Below are 18433 nucleotides of genomic sequence, written 5' to 3' on the forward strand. Positions count from 1 at the left end.
CTGTCATTATTTGACCCTGAAGTCAAAGATGTGTAGGAGCCATGGTAAAACAGCACTGGTTTTAGAAATCACTCAAATAGTTCAACTAAGAGAAGCCGCTGGTGTTAGTGGATGGAGCAAGGAGGTGGGATGAAGAAAGGCTGTGGGGTGTGTATGTAGCTCAGTGGTAAGTGCTGCCTGGTGTGTAGAGTCCTGTTGACTCTCCACCAACATTAACAAGAAGAAAAAAAGAGCTAGGCCTAGTGGCGCATGCCTTTAAACCCAGAACTTGGGAGGCAGAGGCAGGTAGATCTCTAGGCCAGCATGGTTTACAGAGTGGGTAAAGACCCAGGATGGATGGATGGATGGATGGATGGATGGATGGATGGATGGATGGATGGGTGGATGGATGGATGGATGGATGGATTGGTGGATGAATTGGTAGATAAAAGAGAAAGTTAAGGAGTGGGTGGATGGAAGGTTAAGGGGGATGTTGGAGACTGTTTGATGCCAGAGGCAAGAGGACTCTGGCTTCTGTTTGGTTGGCTGGCTAGTAATGACATCCTCTAAAATAGGAATAAGGAGTGGGGGACACAACCTAGGACTAGATTGTTTCTGAAGGTATCTGTGTACCCTAGGGCAGGTGTGCAGGTGGGTAGAGAGGGAAACTGAGTCTGCAGAGATGGGTGAGCTTAGAGACAGCACATTCTGTTCCCTGTGTGCTCCTCACTATCCTGGGACAGGGTGTGTGGGAGTTTGCTCATCATATTCTTGGTACCCATTCACATGAAGTGAACAAGAACTGGGGATTGCTGATGATGGGGAATGACAGATGAGTCACTCTGAAAGGAGAAGAAGGAAGAGCTGCTCTGGGCAAAGAGAAGAGTGAGTGCCAGAGCCCTGGGGCAGGAATGAGCCTGCACATTTGTGGACTTGCAAAGTTCATGGAGTATGCTATGGGAGCAGGAAAGGTGGTGGAGAGGTAGCTGCTAACTTAACATTCCAGCCCTTGGGCAGTTGGACTTGTTCTGGGTGTGATGTTCAACCCTCAGAGCATAAGAAGGAGTGGATGTAATCTACTGTATGATTGTGTAGTGGGACAGAGGAGAGGACTGCACTGCTTCATCAGAGGACAGGAGTCAGAGACAGCTCAAGAGACCAGAAAGAAGGAACTGGGAAGGTGATGGTGCCACATGCCTTTAATCCCCACTGCTGCCTACATCACTCCAGTTAAATCTTTGCCTAGTTGAGGATGTGGCCAAACACTTCTCTTGGCTGAAGCACTGTTTGTTAGAAAAGTGAGCTGTCCTTTTGGAACTTGTCTGTATCTGTCTGCATGTGGCTATTCAGAGGGCATGGCAGGGTTTATACTTGTCGGAGTGGAAAGGGATTCTGTTCTTACCTGAGGCAGCTGACTGGCTTATAAATGACTTGTCACCTTCACTGGAAAGATGGGAAACAGAGGTAGCTCTTGGAGCAGAGGATGATGACAGGAAAGCTAGAAAGAGCTGCACGTGGTTGTGAGCCACCACGTGTGTGCTGTGGATTGAACCTGGGTCCTCTAGAAGAGCAGCCAGTGTAAGCACTGAGCCATGTATCCAGCCCCCAAGGGCTTGTTCTTTCTTAAATTGGATTCTTGGATGGAGATTAAGTTGCTTCCTCTGCCCCATAGTTCCTTTTCTTAGACCAACTATGTACCCATATATGGATTTAAAGGAATGCCAGCTGACAGGGGTAGAACTCTGAGCCATCAGTTTTAATAATCAAGAACATCTTCATGAGGGGCTAGAGCGATTGATTGTTCAGCAAGAGCTTACTGCTTCAAGGACTCAGGTTTCATTACCACACTCACATGGCAGCTCAAAACTGACTAGAACTCTGGTCCCAGGGGAATCCAGTGCCCTCTTGTGGCTTCAATAGGCACTGCACACGTGTGATGCATAGACAAGCAAACAGGCAAAAAACCTAAAAATTAAAATGGATAAAAGGAAAATGCTGATGAGGTGGGAAAGAAGAATGGCAGCAATTGAGACTGAGAGGTGTAGGAAACTGTCCTCAGTGACCAGAGCACAGGCTGCTGTTGAGAGGTGCAAACTCAGGTCAGAGCATGGAATAGCGTGACATTCTATGCTGCTCTGACTCCTCAGAAAACTGAAAACTAAAGCTGTTATTAGGAACACGTTCTTTCTTTGTTTAAAAAAAATATAAAGAGTCTTAAGGGGCTAGAAAGGTGGCTCAGAGGTTAAGACTAAGACCACTGGCTGCTCTTCCAAAGGTCCCAAGTTCAGTTCCCAGTAACCACACGGTGGCTCACACCATCTGTAATGGGATCTGGTGACCTCTTCTGGTGTGCAGGCATACATCCAGGCAGAACACTGTATACAAAAATAAATAAATCTTAAAAAAAGAAAAGAGTCTCACTCCATAGCCGAGGTTGGCTTTGAACTCTAGAGACTTAACTCAGCTACTAAGTACTGGGATTACAAGCATACACCACCACACATAGCACCAGGCTGGGACATTTTTAGTATCACACTTTATGTGTTCAGATGTAGTGGGAGGTGGATTCTGTACTGGAGGTGAGGGATGGAGGATAAGATAGAACTTAATAAATGTGAGCAGAGGAAAGGAAGGGCTGAGAGCTGAAGCCCGGGTTAGGAGGGAGGGTGCCACACTCTGCCAGGTCTCATCATGGAATTCCCACCCCCAACTCTTAGGGAGCTTATTCTACGGCATGCATAGGACATCTGCCTTATTCTACAGCAATGTTCAGTTTGCACTGTGCTCTCAGAAGACTGGAAGGCCATGAAGAGCAATGACTGACTTATTTGTCTTTATAGTCCCCACAGCACTTGTACTCCTGGCATAAACTTGTAATAAGGCCAGCAGAATGAAGCTAGTCGCAGAGAAAACGAGGGTGCCAGAGCAGACATGGTCGATTTCAGTGACAGATTTTCGAGGAGTGGCAATGTCTGTGAGGTTGCTAATGGGGCACCTAGTCAGAAGCTGCTTAGGAGGTGATGTGGTAACTGGTGAGATGGCTTAGTGGGTTAAGACTTGCCCTCAAACCTGACAACCAAATTTCAGGCCATGGAACCCACATAGTGAAAGGGAGAACTGTGTTCTACAAGTTGTCCTGTGACCTCCACAGGTGTACTGTGGCCTGTATACATGCCCCCCACACACATAAACACACGGTGGCCTGCATGCATGCCCCTCCACACTGTGGCCTGTATGCATGACACCCCCCCACACATACACATACAAGAAATACGTGTTAAGTGTGACAAGAGCTAAAAAATGCAAGCTAGCTCATACAGTACGTGCAGAAGCATGTACCATGGAGGGAACATGTGGCTTTGATAAGGATACAGAAATGGGCAGTTAGGTGGACATAGGATTATTGTGGCCATTTTACCTGAGGTAGAAAAACTATAGTCAGCACTCTTGTCTTAGACACTGTTCTCTTGCTGTGAGGAGATACCATGACCAAGGCAACTTTTAAAAGAAAGCATTCAATTGGGGCTTACAGATTCAGAGGGTTAGCCTAGGACCATCATGGGAAGTAATATGGTGGCAGGCATGGTCCTGGGCCAGTACCCAAGAGCTCACATCTGATCCACAGGTTTCAGGTAGTGAGAAAGAACAAGACTGTTCCCAGTGTAGGCTTTTGAAACCTCAGAGGCCACCCCCAATGACTCACCTCCTCCATCAATGCTCCTAATCCTTCCCAAACAGTTCCACTAACTGAACTAATAATTACACATATTGGGGGGGGGGGGTGATTCTCATTCAAACTAACACAGCTCCTTTAGTTGGAAGTAATAGAATCCATATTAAATCAGCGTAAGCACAAGAAAAAAATATATTGGTTTATATGAGTGAAAAGTCAGGGGTTGGGGGTTGGGGGGAGGGCTGGAGGTGGCAGCTGAAGACATTGGCAGGTCTTAGGTATAACAAGATAATAGAATTCCTGTGATGAGCTAATGCACACCCTCAGACTAGATGACAACAGCCATCATTAAGTTTGTGTCCTGCCAAAGCCCTGGGTGTAATGTTCACTTTTCCATAGCAAGCCAGATACCCAATTCCGACTGGCCAGGCTAGCCCTAGTGGTAGAGGCAGTGCTGTAAGGGGAAGCAGAGGACAGGGAAGTGTGCTGCAGGAATGCAAGGACCTGGTTGAGTCACTGTTGGAAGCAAAGGGGACCTAAGACAAGGCACTGTGCTCCTAAGTCTGTTTTCTAATGTTTTTCAGCATCTTCATGATACAGTAAAGAGGAGTCTTGACAGTGCTGCCTCTCCTCAGAATGGCGATCAACCAAATGGCTATGGAGACATGTTTCCTGGGCATAAGAAAACCCGCCGGGAGGCCCCTCTGGGGGTCAGTGTGTCTGCCAATGGGCTTCCTCCTGCCTCACCCCTGGGTCAGCCTGACAAGCCTGCTGGGGGAGATGCCCTGCAAACTGGTGGGAAGCACTCCCTGGGGCTAGATTCCATCAACAAAAAGTGTCTGGCAGACTCAAACATCCACCTGAATGGAGGCAGCAACTCCAGTGAGCCATTTCCTCTAAGCCTGAGTAAAGAACTCAAGCAGGAGCCAGTGGACGACCTGCCATGCATGATCGCAGGAGCTGGAGGCTCCGTAGCTCAGAGTAACCTCATGCCTGATCTCAACCTTAATGAGCAGGAGTGGAAGGAGCTCATCGAAGAGCTCAACAGGTCAGTGCCTGACGAAGACATGAAGGACCTGTTTACTGAGGACTTTGAGGAGAAGAAGGATCCAGAGCCCCCTGGTTCTGCCACACAAACCCCTTTGGCCCAGGACATTAATATTAAGACTGAGTTCTCTCCAGCAGCTTTTGAGCAGGAGCAGTTAGGTTCTCCACAAGTAAGGGCGGGGTCTGCAGGCCAGACCTTCCTAGGACCCTCATCTGCCTCTGTGGGCACAGATTCTCCAAGCCTTGGGAGCTCTCAGACTCTGTTTCACACCACTGGTCAACCTGGGGTGGATAATTCCAGTCCAAACCTGATGCCGGCATCAGCCCAGACCCAGAATGCACAAAGAGCCCTCACAAGTGTAGTATTACCTAGCCAGGGCCCAGGAGGGGCCTCGGAGCTGTCCTCTGCTCACCAGCTCCAACAGATAGCTGCCAAGCAGAAGCGTGAGCAGATGCTGCAGAATCCACAGCAAGCTGCCCCAGCACCTGGCCCAGGCCAGCTGTCCACATGGCAGCAGGCAGGGGCCTCCCATAGTCCCTTAGATGTTCCTTATCCCATGGAGAAGCCTGCCAGCCCTCCTGGCTATAAGCAAGACTTTACCAACTCAAAACTGCTCATGATGCCTAGTGTGAACAAGAGTTCTCCTCGGCCAGGAGGCCCCTACCTCCAATCTAGCCACTCCAACCTGCTGAGTCACCAGTCACCAGGTCACTTGAATCAGAACCCCGTGAATAACCAAGGGTCTGTGCTAGACTATGGCAATACAAAACCCCTTTCTCATTACAAAGCAGACTGTGGCCAAGGTGGCGCTGGGTCTGGCCAGAACAAACCAGCTTTGATGGCATATCTTCCCCAGCAGCTGCCCCATCTGAGTAATGAACAGAACCCCTTGTTTCTGATGAAACCAAAGCCAGGAAACATGACCTTCCGGTCACTGGTTCCCCCTGGCCAGGTGAGTAGGACTTTGGCTTTCATCGCTCTGCCATGGGCACTAGTGAAGGCCCATACTGAACTAGAAGTCAGCGCAAGAGTCAGGGAGTGGCTGCTGTCATCCTTAGAAGTAGAAAATGTAAAAACCAGGGCACAGTTGTTTGAGGCACAGTTCATTTATCCCTGGCTGGCTGTGTCGCCAAGCTGCTCTTGAACTGCTGATTCCACCGCCTCTACCTCCCAAGTATTGAGATTACAGATGACTAGAATTGCCTGAATAAAAATAGAGTTCCTTAGGATAGCTGAGCAGTGGTGGTGAGAGCTTTAATCCCAGCACTCAGGAGGCAAGTTCCTTAGTATAACTTGTACTTAACTATACAAACATTTGAGAAATCGCCTAGTTTAGTTTAGTTATCCCTTTCATGCCAAACAACTACATAAGGCTTTGTCAAAAAAATAAATTAAAATAAGGGGCTGGAGAGGTGGTTTAAGCACTGGCTGTTCTAGAAGTCCTGAGTTCAAGTCTCAGTAACCACATGGTAGCTTACAACCATCTGTAATGGAATCTGATTCTCTCTTCTGGTGTACATGAAGACAGAGCACTCATATAATTAAATAAATCATATCTATATATGTGTGTATGTGTGTTTGATTGATAGATAGATAGATAGATAGATAGATAGATAGATAGATAGACAGACTGACTAACTGACCGACTGACTGGGCAGCCAGCCTGACATGGCAGCACATGCCTTAAATCTTGCCTCCTGCATAAATCTTCAGTAGGCAGAGGCAAGGGGAGTCTTTGAATTCAAGACCATCCCTTGTCTACATAATGAGACTCTGTCACAAAACAACAAACCAGTTGTGATTCACAGTAATCCCAACACAGGGAAGTTGAGGCAAGATTGCCACAAGTTTTGAGGGCTACAGTGTGAGGCCTTGCTTGTTTTGTTTTGGAGAAAAACAAATGAGGGGGAGGGGACTGGCTGTATTAAGTTCATAGCATTAAGCATGAACTCAAGAAAGGTAGAGTGTGGAGCTGGTGGATGATATGCTCAGAAAGTGCTCCTGAGACAGGGCCTGCAGCTCACTGGCCATCCTGTCGAACCACATTGGGAAGCTCTGGGTTCAGAGATCCTTTCTCACAAAATTAGGTGAAACAATTAAGAAAGCCACTTGATGTTGACCACTGGTACACAAAGAAACACTAAATAAAATGTAAAAATCTAAATATATAAAGTGTCTTGCTAGAAAAGTATGCATAGACAAGTGAGCATAAGAAACGATTTCATGCTCTTTGGGGGCAGCCATAAGCCAAGCCTATATTCTAACAACATTATCATTATTCTGCTTTTGTTTTCTTTGGTAGTAGGTTAGGATATTTATAGGGTATTATTATTGTTTGGCTTTTGTCAAAGATTGGTGTTACAGACAGTTGTGAGCTGCCATGTAGGTGCTGGGAATAGAACCTGGCTGCTCTCCAGAGCAGCCAGTCTCTTAACCACTGAGCCATCTCTCCAGTCCTTTTGTTTGTCTTTTTAATGAGGCTTTTTGTTTTAGGTTGGTTGGTTTGGGGATTGAGGGGAGGGGTGTTGTTTGCTGTTTTGAGTTAGGATCTCTCTCAGTATGTATCCCCGACTGATTTGGAACTCACAGAGTTCCACTTGCCCCTGCCTCCCAAGCACTAAAACTTAAAGATGTCTCCACACACATGAGAAACATGACATTTCCAAACTATAAAATCAGGGAAGCTGAGGCTTGGAGTTACAAAAGAGAACAGTGAACAAGACTATCAGTAGGTGCAGCTTACCTGAACTGATCAGGGTTGAGACAGATCACCCATACTACCTGACTTCATCTTTGTTGACAGGAGCAGAACCCCTCCAGCGTCCCTGTACCAGCCCCAACTGCCAGTGTGGGAACCCAGCCTAGTGCGTCTGTGGCCAGCACTCACAGCAGCCCCCCATACCTCAGCAGCCAGCAGCAGGCAGCCGTGATGAAGCAGCACCAGCTGCTCCTGGACCAGCAGAAGCAGCAGCTGCAGCAGCAGCAGCAGCAGCAGCAGCAGCAGTTCCTACAGAGGCAGCACCTCCTGGCTGAGCAGGTAACAGGCACCAGAGACCACACAGGCACCATTTGAGCTTGTTTGCACTTAATGTCAGTGCCATGTCCTTTAAAATCCCTTCATCCCAGCAGGAAAAGCAGGTAAAGAAAGGGCTAGAGTGCTTGTCGGCCTGGTGGCCTAAGATCAGTCCCTGTAACTTACACACACGTGAAAGGTGAGAATCAACTCAAGTGGCCCTCTGACCTCTACACCACACCATGGCACGCATACCCCCAAGAGCAAGCATTCACACACATTCACACCTGATGATAGGTTGTTTGTTTTGAAAGAAGTTAGGACCAGCAAGGCTGGAGGTCTGTTCCTAGCACCCATATCAGGTTATTCACAACTGCCTATAACTCCAGTTCCAGGAATCCAACCACCCCTCTCACCTCTGTGGACACCTGTATACATGTGGTATATATAAAACCACACAAACATATATGTTTTTGAGAATATGCCAGGCATGGTGGCACACGCCTTTAATCCCAGCACTTGAAAAGCAGAGGCAGGTAGATCTGTGAGTTTGAAGCCAGCCTGAGCTACATGTGAGACACTATATCAAACAACAACAACAAAACCTTTAATAATAAGTCTTAAAGAAGGGACTGGAGAGATAGCTCAGTGATTAAGAGCACTGACTGCTCTTCCAGAGGTCCTGAATTCAATTCCCAGCAACCACATGGTGGCTCACACCATCTGTAATGGGATCTGATGCCCTCTTCTGGTGTGTCTCAAGACAACTCATTTTCATAAAATAAATAATTTTTTATAAATAAATCTTAAAGAAAAAAAAGAGTCTAATGAGGTAGCTCGGTGGATAGAAGTCCTTGTATGCAGGTATGACAACCCAAATGCCACCCAGAGTCCCACAAGGTGGCAGGAGAGGGCTGACTCCAACAAGTTGCTCTCTGCTCCTCACAACATAGCACACATTCATACACACACAAATAAATAAAAATGGTTTCCAAATTTTACTTCATTTTTTAAAAGAATGCTAAAAAATGTTTTTACTTAAAACAAGTAAATGGGACTCACAAGTCAGAGGCCCTGAGTTCATAACTCTGGGACCCATGTAAAGCAGGATCCGAGTAGAGATTGGAAGTAGGGACAGATCCCCTTGATGCTCCTGGGTCATCAGGCCTGGCTTCAGTACTGAACCAAAGAAACCCTGTCACAGCACAAGGAAGAAATCAGGAGTCACACCCAAAGCTGTCCTCTGACACACTCCATGGCAGTGTTTACCCACATAACAAACACAGAGTATTCTTTGGAACCACCTCGAGAAACTACACTTTGCTGAGGTTGGTAACTGCCTCAGTTCCTTATTTATTATTTTTTGATTTGATTTTCTAGACAGGGTTTCTCTGTATAGCCCTGGCTGTCCTGGAACTCACTCTGTAGACCACAGTGGTTTCAAATATAGAACTCCACCTGCCTCTGTCTCCCGGGTGCTAGAATTAAAGGTGTGTACCACCACCACCAGGCTCACCATCTTTAAACTAGCTGCTTATTAGGATATATTCATATCACATATGGTTTGTTTAACCACACATTTCAGTGATTTCCATTGTAACTGTTGTGCAGAGTTGTGCAGTTATCACTAGAACCGTTTTTATCACCCAAAACACTGTACCCATGAACAGTCAAGTCACTTGCCTTCCCTGCACTCAGAGGTGTCTGTGAGTGAGCAACACACTTGCTTGTGCACCTTGGTCTTCTCCTCATTGGTTTTGACTTCAGGCTTACATTGAGTTTTACTGTTTTGTTTTACTGTTTCTTTTCTTGGCACTTTGTAGGAGAAGCAACAGTTTCAGCGTCATCTGACCCGCCCACCCCCCCAGTACCAAGACCCTACACAAAGCACCTTCCCACAACAGGTTGGACAGTTCACAGGTAAGGAGAGGTGAAGGAGGTTGGGGGAAAGGCAGCTTTGGGAATAAGGAGGGGCAGAACTCATGATGTGTGGTACTGATGGAATTCCTGAGTTCACTTGCTCACAGAAGCTATGGTTAGGAGAGGGCTAGATTTTCAGTTCCTCTGTGACACAAGAATGTCTCCGGGCTTCACTATGAGGAGGCTCAGTTAAACATCCATCTGAAGCAAAATTATTACTAGAGGGCATCTTATTTCTAGCCTTTTTTAAATTTTTGTTTCTTTTTTTCTAGATAGGATTTTTCTATGTAATGGCTTTGGCTGCTCTGGAACTCATCTGTAAACCAGGCTGGCCTTGAACTCATCCTTTTGCCTCTGCCTCCTGAGTGCTGGGATTAAAGGCATGTGCCACTGCCACACCACCTGATTTATGTGTAAATCTTAATTAAAATAGTTCTTTGATCTTTAGAAGTACCCCACAGTACTGGGCGTAGTGGTGCACGCCTGTAGTCCTAGCACTTGGGAAGTGGAGGCAGGAGGATCGAGTTCAAGGTCATCTTCAGCTTCTTAGTGAGTTTGAAGGATCTTGTTTTTAAAAGAAAACCAACAAAACTAACTTCCAGATGGAAGGGTGTATTCTAATGCACCCTAGTGTCACAAGGAAAGGAGGAAGCACCTAACCTCAGCTGTCACTTCTGAACTGTAAAGATTGCAAGTCACGTGTCAGGTGTATGTTGGCCTTGCCTTCCTTAGTGAACTCTCACTGTGACGTGTTATAGAAACTGACCACAGCCAGGTAAGAGTCTAGGTGCAGTCTCCTGATGTGCTGGCTAGAAATGTGGAGTTGGGCATCTGTTGGAGCCACTGGAGCCTGTTCCTGGCTTGGGTTCTCAACCCTACCCATACCACACTGATAGAGGCTGTTACCACAGTGAAGTGGTCCTTTTCAGCTCTCCCCTTCTCGTGACAACTGTTTTTTAAAAGTTATTTTTATTATGTCTACATTTGAGGGGCGTTAATGCATATCTGATACAAGTACCTATTGGAGGACAGAGCTGTTGGATCCCTGGGGAGCAGTTGTGAGCCACCTGTTACAGGTGCTAGAGACTAAACGTGGGTCCTCTGCAGAACTCAGGCCAGAACCAATAGGCAGCAAGCTCCAGGCAGACATGGTGACAGTCCCAGCACTTGGGAGAGAAAGGCAGGAGGATCAGGAGGTCCAGGTCAGTACACAGCTCTCTACAGTGAAACTGTGTCTCTAAAAGGAGAGGTCTGGAGAGATCTCAGTCAGTGAAGTGTTAGGAAGGAGGAAGACTCAGGTTGCTCCTCAGCAGCCACGTAAAAGCCAGGGGCTGCAATGTGCGTGCCCTCTTGTGCTTGTGTGAGTGTGCATGTGTCTGTGCGTGCATGTGTGTCTGTGCCTGTGTGTTCCAGGTACCACAAAAACAGAAGTGGACAGATCCCTGAAGCTTTCTAGCCAATCAGTCTAGTAGCAAGTTTGCTGAGGACTAAGGCTCAAGCTCAGTAAATACCTGGTAACTCCATGCTAGATTTCTACTTCCCTTAACCACCTTATATCATAAACAACAGGGTGGAGAGACAAGTCTTCAGCTATAGCCCTCTATACATTGCCTCATCCAAGTCACCAACAGCCACACCCCAACGGAACTAAACTGTAGTCTCAGGCTTTACCATCCTGCTCTTGACATACCCAGCCATGGCTGGCTCCTTAATGTCCCATAGCATGTTACAATTCTGTCCCTTCACAGTTGTCCTTCTCTGTTCTGAATGCTCTCTACACTTTCATGCTGTCAAACCTGCATGTGGGTGCACATTTGTGCATGCATCTGTGTGTATATGTATTACATGCATGTGTATTTGCGTGAGTACACACATTTGTATGTGCTTTGTGCACATGTGCTTCTGTGCTGCTGGCGACTGAACTCAAGGTCTTGTGCATGTTAAGGAAGTATTAGCACTGCCCCAGCCCTAAGTTCAGTTCTAAGCCCCTTCTTTCTAAACACTTGCCCAAATGTTAGGCAGAAAGCCTTCAGAACCATGTATTTCCTACAACCTGCTGCTCCAGCTTTGACCTTGTCACACCATATGACGACATTGAAATCCCTAGTCTCGACAGGCGGTGGTGGCGCACGCCTTTAATCCCAGCACTTGGGAGGCAGAGGCAGGTGGATTTCTGAGTTCGAGGCCAGCCTGATCTACAGAGTGAGTTCCAGGACAGCCAAGGCTATACAGAAAAACCCTGTCTCGAAAAACCAAAAAGAAAAAAAAAAAAAAAAAAAAAAAGAAATCTCTAGTCCCAGCTGAGACAAACTTTGTTGGCTACTTGATAAATAAATGGGCAAGACAGCTTGGCTTTCCCCTCTGGAGCTTTCCTCCATCCTCTGTCTTTGAGTACTGTCACTGTCTCGTGCCCATGATGTGTGATGGTTCTGACTCTCATGCCTGTGGAAGAGGAGCTGCAGCTTGGGTCTCAGGGACAGCTCCACCATGATAGTCAGGAATGCCAACATGGGCTGGCAAGATAGCTCAACAAGTTAAGTCTGTTGGCCTGAGTGCGATCCTTAGGTCCCAGGGTGCAGGGAGGGAGCTGTCCTGGGTAGTGTATGACATTTTGATACAAGCCAGAGACATCTGGGAAGAAAGATGCTCAGTTGAGAAAATGCCTGGGTCATACTGGCCTCTAGGCAAAGCTGTGGGTCATTGCTTAACTAGTGATTACTGTGGGAGGGTCCAGCCCATGTGGGTACTGCCACACCTGGCCTGGTTGGTGGTGCTGGGTGCAAAAGAAAGCTGAGTAAGCGATGGTAAATATGCTGGTAGGCAATTCCTCTATGGCCTCTGCTTCAGTCCCTGCGTCTGGGTGTGGTGGTGCATATCTTTAATACTAGTGCTTGGGAGGGAGAGGCAGTTGGGTTTCTGTGAGTATGAAGCCACCCTGGTCTACATAGTGAATTGCAGGAGTTACATAGTGAGACCTCGTCTCAGGGTGGGGAAAAGTGAAATAAACCCTGAGCTCTCCAAGTTGCTTTTCGTCATAGTGTTTATCACAGGAATGGAAACTCTTAATTAACTAAGACAGGAACTAACCCCTGCCTGCTGTCCTTACTGCCTCACACGTGTGGCACATATGCACCTGCACCTACACACACACACAGAGGTAAAGAGAAGTGAATGCCAACTTAACTGCTAGAATTTCCTTTCTTCCAGGACCTTCTGCTGCTGTGCCTGGAATGAACAACTTGGGTCCATCCAATCCCAGCTGTCCTCGAGTGTTCCCTCAGCCTGGGACTCTGATGTCAATGGGTCCTGGACATGCCCCTGTTTCCTCTCTCCCCTCCAGCTCAGGCCAGCAGGACCGTGGAGTGGCCCAGTTTACTGGATCCCAGAGTTTGCCTCAGAACAGCCTTTATGGCATGGCATCTGGCCTAGCCCAGATAGTTGCCCAGCCCCCACCACAGGCTACCAGCACACATGCCCACATTCCACGGCAGACCAATGTGGGCCAAAATGCCTCCACCTCAGCTGCATATGGACAGAACTCTCTCGGGAGTGCCAGTCTCTCCCAGCAGCACAATAAGGGAACCCTGCCTCCTGGTTTAACAAAGCCACAAGTCCCAAGGGTGTCAGCAGCCATGGGAAGCCAGAATGCCTCATGGCAGCATCAGGGAATGCCAAACCTGAGCAGCCAGACACCTGGGAACAGCAGTGTGAGCCCCTTCACTGCAGCTTCCAATTTCCACATACAGCAAGCCCACCTAAAAATACCTGGCCAGCAGTTCTCCCAAGCCATGCCCAGCAGGCCCATGGCTCCTATGAGTTCAGCAGGTGCAGCAGGGCCCATGCTGCCCCCAGTGAGCACACAGCAGAGGAACAGTGCCCCTGCACCTGCACCTCCCCAAGCAGCCCCACAGCAGGGCTTACCTGGCCTAAGTCCTTCAGGGCCTGAGCTGGGGGCCTTCAGCCAGAGCCCCACTTCACAGATGAACAGCCGGCCAGGGCTACACTGTGCTCAGGCTTACCCTGTGAGGACCATGGGTCAAGAGCTGCCCTTTGCCTACAGCGGGCAGCCAGGCAGCAGTGGTCTGTCCAGTGTTGCTGGACACACTGACCTGATCGACTCACTGCTGAAGAACAGGACTTCTGAGGAGTGGATCAATGAATTGAATGATCTTTTAGGGTCACAGTAACAGAGACATCTGTGGCATTTTTGGTGTTTAGTCATCTTATATATTTGTTCTCAGATTCAACAAAGAGCAACTACTTTGGACCAAAAGCCCATGGCCCAGAGAACTGGGCCAGTAGAACCTAAGCCACAGCTGAGGCCAGCTCTGGCTCTGGTCAGTATCTGATGGTCCATTGGGCTGGCCCAGGACATTGGCATCACTAACTAGGGTTGGGATAGCAGGATAGAGGTTTGAAAGGTAGCTTCCTACCCAGATGACCAAAAAGCCAGTGGAAACAAGCCCCACCATTATCAGGCTTACCAAGAATATGTGCTGTGTTTTTATCCAAGATTTCTCCACTTGCCTCAAGGCTGGGAACAAACTTCTGTTGGAATTTTAAATAGGATTATTTGCATTTTATAGCATAGAAGTAATTTTTTTAATTTAAGATTTTTAAGCAGAGTAGGACAGGTGGTGGTTGTATTGTAAGTGGCACTGGAAACCTGGGGTTTCCTTAGGAGTCGGAGCCTTTTTTTCCTTCTCTGTCAGCTTTCATGGTCACTGGAAATCACTGCCACAGTACAGGCTGTGACTGCAGATGCCAACATGATCAGGATGCCACAGGATGGTACACCTAGTGGTGTAGATAGTATCCCTCCTCAAAGCTCCTTCTACTTCTTAGCTGCCACTCACTCTTGAGGACACTGGGCCCCCATGGAGTCCCCTCCATGCCTTGGCATGGCTGAATGCTGAAGGTGGAGACTCAGCACGTCTCTGCCAACCTGTATGTCCATGGTAGAGGTGCCGTTCAGCTGTACACACACCTTTCCTCCTCCATATCATCCCCACGACCCTTCTCTCTAACTCCAGGCCTCTTCCAGCCAAAACGGGAAACAGTGGCTAACTTTACTGCATTACAAGAGGAAGAGTCAAACTCCTTAGGGAGTCTGAGCCTGCCACAGGCTTGGGGAAAGAAGGCTGCAGGCAGCCTGCTGTCTAGGCATCACTTTATTCTTTACCCTCTAGACTTCTGCTCCTCCCACAGCTGATGACTTGCACTTTTAAAGTGGTTTTATAACACTAACCCATCCTTGCTAAAGATTGAAGTAGATTCTCCTAGAAGGTCTATTGATGGACATGTCTGAGCAGAGAAACTATGGAATAGAATATGGTGCGTGGGCTGCTAACAGCAAGAGTGAGTACTTGTCTTCATCACGAGCAAGATGATGAGCACAGAGTGAGACCTTTAACAGGATGGCGGAGGGATAGGTGTTTGCTGGAGTGACTTCCATGCAGAGTGGTCTGTAGAGAAACCACAGCTCCGCCCACTGTTCTGGAGTTCTGGAACACTTCATCTAGTGTAAAGAACTGAGCCAAGGAAATGACAAGAGCAGCCGTCACACTTGGAGGGGTCAGAAAGTGTGCACACACTGCTAACTAGTTTGCACCGGCAGTGCCTTTTTCACTGAGGGCACCTGTGCTCTCAGGTCCTTCTCCCCCATAGCCATTTCTCCTGCCATGTCCTCCCCAGAAACTCAGTTCAGCTCTCAGAGAAGCAGGTGAATCATAGTCAGTGAAGACGCCACCCTCTGATAGTCCCCAACTGTAGGGGGAAGAGAATGACTTCCACGGGTTCTCTACCAAAAACAGGGCTATGGCTGGAGATGGATCCTGGTTCCTCTTCCAGCCCCCTGCTACAGCTGCCCACCTCCTGCCTCCATTGCCCAGGCTCCAGCAGCTGGCCCAGCACTCTACCTTAGGCCCAGGCTGGCCACACAGGCAGTGGGCAGCTCACTTGCTGCAGTGTCATAGCAATAAAATGTGATTCTTGGGGTACCCCCCAGAGCTGCCCATGGCTTTATTTATGAGTCTGGCTTTGAGGAGTTGGGAAGAGGTAACCCACTTCCTCTCTCCCATCTTAGAGCCATGACTCAAAAAGAAAAGGGTGCTCGGACTCTCTTATACACATGTGCTTTGTGTAAATAAATGTTTACAATTTTATATTGAAGATGGAATAAGTGTTAGAGTGTCCAACTGTATATTTTTTACTTTTATAGATTTTAAACTGATCGTTTATATGTGTTTGGAACTATGATAAGTTTTATGGCAAGCAGTTGGTATTGTTAACTTTTTATGATCATCAAAATGCATAAAAGTCCTATTAATCCCCCTATTCTGCTTCCCTTAGCTCTGGTATACACCAAAAATAAATCTTTACTTTCCTTGTGTTATAAAAATAATAAAGATATTTTACTAGTATGGAAATCACAAGTGTCTTTGACTTCCCCGGGGACATTTGACAGCTGTCAGTTCCCCTGATTTAGCTTCGCTCTCCTCCTGCATGTCTTATGGGGGCTGCCTTGCTGGTGGTAATGAAGACAGAGCCACTGGCATGCTGCAGAAGAGCAGTCCTCTCACTGTGGTTAAACCAAGACAGATGGGGAACAGAACACAGTCGAGGCTTCCAGGAAGCCAAAGAAAGTGGGACCTGAGAGCTGGGGCCAATACAAACCAATGGTGCACAAAAAAAAAAAAAAAAAAAAAGGAAACAACTAGGACCCAATATGAAATCCAAATGCTTTTTTGTTGTTTTGAGATAGGTTTCTCTGTATTGTCCTGGAACTTGCTCTGTAGATAGACCAGGCTGGCCTCGAATTCAGAGATCTACCTGCTTCTGCCTCCCAAGAACACTGAGATTACAATCGTATACTGTACTGCACACACCGCCCAAAAGCCGCCTTTATACACAATAAGAATGATCCTCCTACTTCAGCACTCCTGAGTGCTAAAATTACAGACACACACCACTATGCCGGGTATACTCCTTTCTCATAATTAAATTATTTAGCCACAAGCATTTTGTTGTAGGAACAGAAAGAACTGCTAGGTCTGGAAACATGAGGCACTACAGAACACTGCCCATAAGAACCTGTCTGAAAACCATCATTGCTAGATTGAGGGAGGGAGGGCTTAGAAGCACAGTAGCCCTCTGTTCTGATATAAACTTGCCACCTCAGCAGAGACCACAGCAAGCAGTAGCATCAGGCTTGGCTACTGGAAGCTTTGAGAAAGCCACTGTCCTTACTGAGGAAAGTCACAATGCAGAAGTAGCTGAGGTGTAGGGAAAGGAAGCAGACATCTAGAGATGCAGTTGCTCTAGGATGGAGTGCTTGGTCTTGATGGGCCCAAATTCACCAGCCATATATATCCAGTAGGACTCAGAGCACATATTTTATTGACCAGAAAGAAAAAACACACATAGGAATCCAGCCTGGCCCTCTATAAAGCTGTGTGTTCCTCCTAGGACCAGCCTGCTGGTAGCAGAGATGTCCTGAGAGCAAGGAAGATCCAGGATCTTAGAGGAATAGGGCCAAGAGGCAGCTCAAGACCTCCCAGAAGGCAGATCAGTCCAATTATCCTAAGCCCATGGGAGGTTGAAATAGAAGAATCGCCTCAAATTCTAGATCAGCCTGGGCTACATAGGGAGACCTTGTCTCAAAAACAAAAAGAAAACAAGTACATTGGTGAACTCATCATAAGTATCTAGGCTGGAGAAGGAGCCTACAGTTCCCAACCAGTGCAGGGGTAGAGTGATGTCAATGGATGGAGGTAGGGTACAGCCAGTTCCCATCTAAGATGCTCAATTTGTGACTGCTCTGCTTTTCCATAGTGTGAATGCAATGTGCAGTCAGGAGAAGCGACTTCAGAATCTGAACTTGGGTGTTTTCCCAGTCCACCCACACACAGCACTGCCTTCTCCTGATGCTAGGTGCCGATGCAAGTGCCGCAACATCTCTAAGGAAAGCCGTTGAAGCTTCGAATTGTTGCTGTTGCCAAGCTAGCTACGTGCGTAATAAATAAATGCCACAAAATTAAAAAACAAAATACTCAAAAAGGGACACGTGGAATCTGACCAGTTCAACACATATCTAGACTCTAGCACTCGAAGGGCTGAGGAGACTTGTGAGTGGGCCCAGGAGTTCAAGGCCAGTTTGAGATAGCACAGAGGAATGAGGGGAAGGAGGGAGGGAAGAAAAGGAAGAGTTTAAAAAGGAAACATGGGGAGTAGGTAGTTGGCTCAGCCATAAAGAGCACTAGCTGCTCTTCCAGAGAACCTGGTTTCAGTTCCCAGCACCCACGTGACACCTCACAACCATCTGTAACTCCAGTTCTAGGGAATCCAACACATTCTTCTGACTGGTGGCATCTGGCACACAAGTGATACACATACATACATGGAAGCAAAACACTCAAGCAAATCTTAAAACTGAAAAGATGGCATTGGATCAATAACAGGAATGGAGAGAGCGAATCCCGGAGAGTCAGGGGCAGCTGGAACGCTGCTGACCTGGTATCATGGCAACCCTGGAAGAGACAGGTGCCACAGCCAGCTGCAGACACCATCATCACTGCCACGAATGGCCACCAGCTAACACCAGTTCCAATCCCAGGCCCACGTGGCCTGAAGTCTGCAGTGCCTGGTGACAGGGACAAAAGGTTATCTCAACAAGGTTTTGTGAACAATACAATGGTTTGAGGTAAGCAGCAGATATGAAGGCCACATGATGGCACTCTCCTTTGATCCCAGCACTTAGGAGGCACAGGTAGGTGGATGGATCTCTGCTAGTTTCAAGCCA

General features: G+C 47.5%; 1 protein-coding gene across 2 annotated transcripts in view; it reads left to right on the top strand.

Moving 5' to 3' along the window:
• Maml1 (mastermind like transcriptional coactivator 1) overlaps positions 1 to 16055 on the top strand; it is a 35880-nt gene extending 19825 nt beyond the window's left edge. For both annotated transcript variants that reach the window (XM_034506564.2, XM_076936922.1), the window contains exons 2-5: positions 4237 to 5652; positions 7504 to 7737; positions 9537 to 9633; positions 12841 to 16055. In XM_034506564.2, coding sequence (XP_034362455.1) covers positions 4237 to 5652; positions 7504 to 7737; positions 9537 to 9633; positions 12841 to 13820 — 2727 coding nt within the window. In that variant the 3' untranslated portion in view covers positions 13821 to 16055. The remainder of the gene's footprint in view (positions 1 to 4236; positions 5653 to 7503; positions 7738 to 9536; positions 9634 to 12840) is intronic.
• Positions 16056 to 18433: the final 2378 nt, after the last annotated feature.

The sequence above is a fragment of the Arvicanthis niloticus genome, chromosome 6 (genome assembly GCF_011762505.2).
Source record: "Arvicanthis niloticus isolate mArvNil1 chromosome 6, mArvNil1.pat.X, whole genome shotgun sequence".
In the NCBI taxonomy this organism is placed as follows: domain Eukaryota; kingdom Metazoa; phylum Chordata; class Mammalia; order Rodentia; family Muridae; genus Arvicanthis; species Arvicanthis niloticus.